The following is an 8,173-nucleotide window of genomic DNA, read 5'->3' on the forward strand; positions in this document are numbered from 1 at the left end:
TGCAATTCTGACCCACTGCTCACTGCTCAGTTTCATCGATTATCAGTCCTAACCACGTTCAATTCCGATATTCTCAGATCTCTCCACCGTTTTAAACCCCTCCTCTCTCTCTCTCTCTACATTTTTTTGTCGATTTCTGAAAATATTTTTCAACTGCCAACCAAACACCGAAAAATAAAAATTTGAAATTTCTTTTCTGAAAAAACATTTTACATCGAAACAAACAGAGCCTCGACTTTTCTTTAGTTCTCCTAACTAATCCTTGGGTGTATGTAGTAATCCGCATGCCACATGTATTAATTGTCAGGTCTACAGCCTCTAGAAAAGTTTAAATATTTAATTTGTGCAACACTTTACAAACAGCGGGGATAGCTCAGTTGGGAGAGCGTCAGACTGAAGATCTGAAGGTCGCGTGTTCGATCCACGCTCACCGCAATGCATTTTTCTCGCCCTTTTTGTGTCTGTTTCTAGATTCCAACAGGTTTTACCATTTTTCCCATTTCGTTTTTCATTATTGCTTTTGTCTCTTTTAATCTATATAATATTTTTTATGATTTCGACAACTTTTTATTATATAACAAATTAAAATCTATTAACTTTGATTGTTTTGCCTAGTTGTTCTGGTTGCTTGGCAAGCAATTCAAACTACCAAAGCCTAACCAAAGATACAAAGAACATGGACTAATTTTAACAAGACTTATCTACCTATCAAACATCAAACAAAGCTGAAAAGAAAAGGGCAAATTTCACTCAGACCCCCTGAGGTATCTGACAATGACAGAAAATACCCTTCAATTTTCAAAAATGACAGAAACCTCCCCTATTTCACAGTTTGGGTTTCATTCCGTTAGTTCCGTTCGTGAAATGGACGGAAAATGAAATTTTCAATTTTATTTAGTTCTACAGTAATCTTAGGGCTCTTATTGAACGTCATAGAGCAAAAAATTAATTATGACCCTTTTGGATAAAATGATCAGAAAAATAAGATCTTCGCACCGATTCAAACGGATTAAAAATTTGAGCACTTAAGTATCTTCTCTTCATTTGGTTCTATGGCTATCTCAGGGCCCTCATTGAAAGGCTTGGGGTCAAAAATTAACTATGACCATTTAAGATAAAATGATAAAAAAATAAAAATCTTTGCACCGATTCAAACGAATTAAAATTGGAGCACTTTAGTATCTCCTCTTCGTTTAGTTCTACGGCTATCTTAAGGCTCTCATTGAAAATCTTAGAACTAAAAATTAATTATTGCACTTTAGGATAAAATAATTAGAAAAATAAGATTTTCGCACTAATTCAAATGAATTGAAAATTGGAGCACTTTAAGTATTTGCTCTTCATTGAAAGCCCTAAAATCAAATAAAGAGCAAAATTTTAAATGCTCCAAATTTTAATTCGTTTGAATCGGTACGAAGATTTTATTTTTTTAATTATTTTATCCTAAATGGTCATAATTAATTTTTGGTTCTAGGACTTTCAATGAGAGCCCTAAGATAGCTGTAGAACTAAATAAAATTGAAGATTTCATTTTCTGTACATTTTCCGTCCACTTTACTAACGGAACTAACGGAATGAAACCCAAACTGTGAAATAGGGGAGGTTTCTGTTATTTTTGAAAATTGAGAGATACTTTCTGTTATTGTCAGATACCTCAAGGGGTCTGAGTGAAATTTGCCCAAAAGAAAACAATCAGTTCTCTTGGACACAGTCAGAGAACACAGTTGTACACTCCAAATCAAAGGGAACAACAGAATCAAGGATTTGCAGCTCCAGCAGGAGCATTCCTCTCCGAATTCAAATGCTAGCTGGGAGATCCCAACTCACACACACAGCCTTATTCCTCGAAGTAGGCTTCCCACTCCAGCAAGAGCATACTGCATCCGGCTAAAAAGCACGGATACAGGATACGGATACGATACGATACGGATACGCAGATACGTGATTTTTTCAAAATGAAAGATGCGATACGTTGTGGGATACGTTAAATATAAAAGTAAATACAAAATATATTATATATAATTTTTAATTCCATTAATGATTAAAGTTTTTCATTACACAAGTTCACCATTTCACATTCCAAGAGAGATATATTTACATCTAGTTATATATAAGTATATCTACATAGTTATATATATACATACACACAACACGAGAGAGACTTGCAAGTTTGTCGAGAGAGATGAGAGAGGATATCGTCTATGTGTTTCTAGTGTCGATTGGTGAGGGAAAAAAAAAAAAATAGTTCTAATTGCAATTTGAACCCATAAATTTTAAGTAATAACATATTTACTCTCGCACGTATCCAACACGTATCCGCACGTATCTGAAATGTATTGGGATACCAAAAAAAAATTCTAAAAGCAGGATACTTTAAAAAAAAGTATCGGATACGTATCCGGAGAGTATCGGTATCCAATACGGATACGATACGTGATACGGAGGCCAAAATAGAGTATCCGTGCTTCATAGGGGCCCATCCGGGATGGAAATCACCGCTCTTCCGACTATCTGGTCTGCATTTGAAGCTTTCTTTTGGAAAACCAGTGGTTTCTTTCATAGACACCAGCAGCTGTGCCAAAGAAATCTTCAACACTGTACTCCTGATTGATCCCTCTTTAGCATTTTTGGTATACTGGGAGAAAGCTGACGGTCAATAACGACACAAATGTGGTTTTTTTTTTGATCAGCAAATGTGGTTTTCGTTTCAGATGTTACACAGAGTGCATTCCTGTTCCACAGCCATTCCCAAGCCACTCAATCTGCCCATTGTGCTCAACCTTTGAAAGACAGCCATCTATACTATAGATAACCTTCTTCGAAACCTCTTCCCAACCTCCTCCCAACCATATAACTTTGTGCCAAGATTTATCTTCGAAGCTTCTAATTGTGATATCTCAGGTCACAAGAACAAAGCAGTTAATACCATTGCCCTAGTTTCAAAGGAAAATACTAATATATTGTCTTGGTCGAAGGTTCATTACCATAATTATCTATCAACAGGCAAGTAATGACAGCAAACCGTATGGCAAAATCACCACCAAACCTCTGGAATTGTATTTCATAGGGACATGGAACATAACAGATTTACTCTCCCACTATCTTCAATCGGGACTATTTATAACCAAAACTACAGTGGGGCAAAATCTTCCCACAAAGGAAACTCTACCAAAACAAGAAAGAGAGAACACTATACATAAGTGCCATACAAGAAACGAACATCATGCACATTGCGACATTAATGCGCTCAAGTGAAATTCCCATGAGCACTACAGTCTTTCCCTGTGCGTTTTGTTGACGATTTGCATTCCTGAGTCCATTTCTGCTTTTCATCCTCTATTGAGAGGAAGATTCTTGCATTAACGATACCTAGTTTATTCTCATCGGAGAGCATTCACGAAAGCCATCAAGGAATCGACATCCCTCTTCTCCGAGGGGTACTTAATGGGCCGAGAAGAGTGTTTGGGGAATAGGAGTATTGTAGGGAAGCTTCCTAGCTGCAATTCATTCTGAGCAAATGACTTCTGATCACCATCTGCATTGAACTTTCCCACCTTCACACCAGTCCCCGCCAACTTCTCTGCCAATTCAACATAGGATCCTTCCATCGCCTGCTCAACAAAAATAAAGGAAAAAATATGTTTGTAAGCATAAGCAAAATAGCCATATTTCAAAATAACATAGCCAATCACTTTTTACTGAAACAAATGATCACCTGGCAAAAGGGGCACCAAGGTGCATAAAGCACAACAAGCCAAGGCTCCCTCCGATCCTCAAGTTTAAGCAAGTTCTCTACCCCAGCCCTGCTAAGATTCACGATACTTTGTGCTTCGAATATATCGGGAATCATTGTGGTTCCATTTCCATGGGCAGCCCCATTTCCAATCCCATTGACATGTCCTGCATTTCCCTCCTTGATATTCCCTTTATGGAGGCCGCATTCCTTAGCCTTGGCATCCTCCCACCACCACCTTCCCTCTCTCTCATGCTGCCCAGGTAGTACCGGCCTAGTGCAAGGCTCGCACCCAATCGATATATAACCTTGTGAGTGCAATGAATTAACAGGTACATTCATCGCTCTAAGGAAGTTCCAAATGTCATGGCCCTCTACATTTGCCACAGGGTTCCACTTCACCAAGCTACCGACCCCACCATCCATTCCTTCAAAAACGGGGTCCACTTGGACTACCGGGATTTCAGCTCTAGTGCCAGGGGATTGGTCTTTCCTTTGTCCGGTGATCCAGGCGCGTAATCCCTTTAGAGCCCTCCTAAGGGGTCTAACTTTCCTAACCCGGCAGCACTCCTGGTGCCCATCCTCATAGAAAGAGAACAACCCCTTGCTCCTAACTAAAGCCTGGACTTCAACAGCATCCGGAAACATGTACTCAATGTGGATGCCATACTGCTTCTCAACTGTGTCAAAGAATTTGTAAGTCTCTGGGTTTAGTCTCCCCGTGTCTAGGCTGAATACCCTAAACGGTCGACCAGTTAAGCGTGCGTACTCGATCAAAGCGACATCTTCAGCACCACTGCAAAAGAATCGATTTTTGATAAGAAACTCAATGGTCAATTCTGAATCAAACTTTTTATGCATCCGCATGATTTCAGTCAGATAATTGGACAAAGAAACAGAAAAGATCACAGCTTTAATCGAAAAACCGTTCCTAATTAAGAAATGTGGCATGCTGAAATCCCTTTAGCTTCTCCAATTCATTATCTTCTTATCTTTTTGTTTATCTTTTCTTTCCGATTCATAAATTCATGATCCAAACAAACCTAAATGTTTGTAGGAAAATGATGTGTTGTTACATATCAGGTTCTTCGTCTCGTCCATAAAACTTTTTCCTGCTTCTCTTATATTGTCTTTTACGTACATCTTACTTATAAAATCACATAACATATTTTGATCTGAACAAATCACATATCTATTCACCTAAAAAACTAACTACTCCCAACATTTAAGTTTTGAAGTAAATTCATTTAAGAATCACATTATACCATGCCTAAGGTCATCACTGCAAACGAAAAATATCTTTCAAATGCAACGATATTCTTAAAATTTGAAAGAACTAATCATATTGTTCATAGCAAAGAATATTCAGAAGCGACTTGCTTCATTTTTAACCCCACCAAGAAGTGGATCCGGGGTGCTGTAGTGCACCCGTGTAGGACAGCACACGACATCTTATCAATCAATGGTCCACATTAAAAATCAATTATGTCCTAAATGATTCTTACCGGTCATAATTAAAAATCCTATCTCAACCATTCATTATCAAGATCGTTGGTCTGTGTGCGGACTACAGAGTGCCTTGCAAGACCTTGCACTACAGAATTTCCCAATCCCAATAAGTACAAATAATCATTCACTGATTAGTTAGAGCTAACTAATTGAACTAAAAAAAAAAGGAAATGCACCTCTGATCTAACCAAATTTTAAAAATTTATTACTCCCAAGAGAGAGAGAGAGACAGCTGAGCTGATATTATTATATCCAACATAACTAAAAGAACATTTTTGGAACGGACCCACTTGTATGTGAGAGGGGTGTGATTGAGGTGTGCCACACCGATGCCTCTTGCATTTTTGTTTTGGGAGAACCCCTATACTCTAATAGCATTCCAATCACTGTAATCTCTACATTTGACAAGTAATTAGGGTAGTGATAATGTACCTGAAAGCAATTGCAATGTCATTCCCAAATTTCTCAAGGGCTTTATCCATAATTTCAAGAGGCGAAGCATTTTCAAGCTCCTTAGCCAGTTGCTCAAAGTCCTCGGAACCCTCTACTTTCTCGGACACCTCTGCAAATGCAACCCAAGTTAAGGGGCAAACCGGTCAATACACAATCCCTCTAAATAAAGTCCCCACAATAAACATGAGAGAGAGAGAGAGAGAGAGAGAAGAGAATCTCAAGAGAATATGCGTACCAGGAGCGGCGATGGTTTTTGCAGCGAGAGGAACAACCGAGTCGGAGCGTTTGGGTTCCGCGTTCAGTGCCTTCACCGCAGTCCGTCTCCGCGAATAACTCACGGCCGCCGATTGACAATGAGACCAGTCCGACGGCTGATAAGAAACGAACGTTGAACCTGCGAAAATGAAGCAACTTAATACAGAGTGAAGATCTAATTGGAGCCCAAAAACATCTGAGAAATCCCATTCGAAAAGGCTGATTAAATATAAATATTTGAACCGGTTGGCCTAGTGGTGGACTTAGGCGTTTGCTCCGTTTTAAAGTCTCAGGTTCAGAACCTCTTAGGTCCTATTAACTCGATTCCTATCAACTCAATTGGGGCCAGTACATACAGAACTTTCCTCTCGGTTTAATTGGACCCGCAAGTATGCCTTGGAATTAGGCACCCAGAATTAGTTGTGGCGAGCAAAAGTTGGCCCGAACCTGAGCTAAAAAATATTTGAAAATTTTGAATTAAACATCTGTATGTGTGTGTGTGTATACCTTTGGTTTGGTCCCGGGAAGAATCGAAGCGCGAGGAAATTGAGGCGGAAATAGAAGGGGCAGAAGTGATAGACAGCGCCATTGGAGATCTGACCAATATCCTTTTTCTGGGTTTCTCTCTCTCTCTTTCTCTAGAATTGCCTGGGCTTTGTAACGATGTGTTTTTTGTTCACTTCAGAAAATTGTGTGTTCTGGAGGAAGAGAGAGATGAAGGGGGAGATTAAATAATGGCCACGAGAGGGGGGCGGCTTTTAAGGTTCATTGAACCTGGACGGGTTTTTTTTAATCCGGTACGTGGCGAAAACGGTCAACTATCGTGAAACCCCCTTTAACTATGAGCTTTTTGCAATGACAACCCTAATGTTTCAAAAATCAACAGTAGATAGCCTTCAAGGATTGGCTGCCCCAATTGGAAATGCAATTAATGTCATTAATGGATTTTAATATTTCATTACTCCATCCGTCCCACATTTTCAACACGGTAGTTTTTTTTTATGACATTTCTTATGAGAGATATTCGGATTTTTTTTCACTTGATTCTTGTGTATCGTCAGAAGTAATGTTTTAGAAAATGAAAAATAATACTACATCAGTCCGTTTGTAAGTGTCACTTGCAAAAAGAGCTGGAATTTTTGTATAAAAAACTAAAATACTTTCTGCATAATTTTTATAAAAAAAATTGCCCCAATTTAAAGAACTAATTGAGATCATTGTTTTGGTGCAAACACATTGAAAAAATATACTAAGAAATTACTTTATTTTTTCTAAAAAAATGCAAGTCTTTTTTTCATCGGGGACAATTAAAAGGGGGTCGAGAGAGTATGAGGAATCTAACGAAACATTCCAAACATATCTATCTATAGCATGTTTCCATTTAAAAATTAATTAATTCTTGGTAGAAAACCAACAATAACAAAAAGTAACATACAACGGTAGTTAAACATTAGCTTTCGTCATTCATGCCATGCAACGTTTTGAAAATCAGACCGGACCGGCCGGTTCAACTGGCCTCTTCGTCCCATTTGGTTCAATCCAAAAACTGTTTTATAAAACCAACCTATTTTCTTAAAAATCGCCCTGGAAATCCGGTTAAACTGGCTTTAACCGGGGAACCGAAAAAACCGCTGCGGTTTTAAGGACCCAGCCTATTGAAAAATGGAGTACTATTGCTTTTGCCAGCCTTTGACTGTGCTGAAAGAGAGTTTGTTAGGGCTCAGAATAAATAAAGAAGTCAAACTTGTGTTTTCCGTGGCAAACGGATGAGGAACTGGGGTAACCATCTTTGAAATTTATTTTTTTTTTTACCGAAAACTCTACCCACGCAGACATACACAGATCTCCATAGATTTTTTGTGAGTCCACTTTTGAGTTTCACAAAAATATTTAATTTGTTCATTAAATTTAAATATTTTTTGAGGGCTCCTGTAAAAAATCAGCTCAATATGATAAACGTTTGATCCAATTTTACAATTTTTCATTTGAAATTCTAATCCGAAATTCTGAATGAGAAGTTGTAAGTTTGTATCAGACACCTAAATTTAGTATATTTAGTTAATTTTTTACAGGAATCCTAAAAATAATATTTTAAAATTAATTAATGAATTGATTGGATCATTTTTGTGGAATCAAAAAAAGTGGACCCCACAAAAAAATCTGTGTAGAATCTGTGTACCTATTGTCTGTGTGGGTGGCAGAACTTTTTTTTTCTAAAGGAAG

The 8,173-nt window shown here is 38.1% G+C and overlaps 1 protein-coding gene and 1 non-coding gene across 2 annotated transcripts; one reads left to right on the forward strand and one right to left on the reverse strand.

The window, feature by feature from the left end:
* The first annotated feature begins 362 nt into the window (after positions 1-362).
* On the forward strand, positions 363-435 carry TRNAF-GAA (transfer RNA phenylalanine (anticodon GAA)). Its single transcript has one exon. It is a non-coding gene; the product is annotated as a tRNA-Phe (tRNA).
* Positions 436-3,026: 2,591 nt separating this feature from the next.
* LOC131315278 (5'-adenylylsulfate reductase 3, chloroplastic-like) lies at positions 3,027-6,659 on the reverse strand. Its single transcript, XM_058344425.1, has 5 exons — positions 6,458-6,659; positions 5,931-6,089; positions 5,675-5,804; positions 3,716-4,529; positions 3,027-3,611 (listed from the first exon to the last, which is right to left on the reverse strand). The coding sequence occupies exons 1-5, from the start codon at positions 6,537-6,539 to the stop codon at positions 3,381-3,383; spliced, it is 1,416 nt and encodes a 471-aa protein (XP_058200408.1). The 5' UTR covers positions 6,540-6,659; the 3' UTR covers positions 3,027-3,380.
* Positions 6,660-8,173: the final 1,514 nt, after the last annotated feature.

This window comes from Rhododendron vialii, chromosome 13a (assembly GCF_030253575.1).
Source record: "Rhododendron vialii isolate Sample 1 chromosome 13a, ASM3025357v1".
NCBI classification, from domain to species: domain Eukaryota; kingdom Viridiplantae; phylum Streptophyta; class Magnoliopsida; order Ericales; family Ericaceae; genus Rhododendron; species Rhododendron vialii.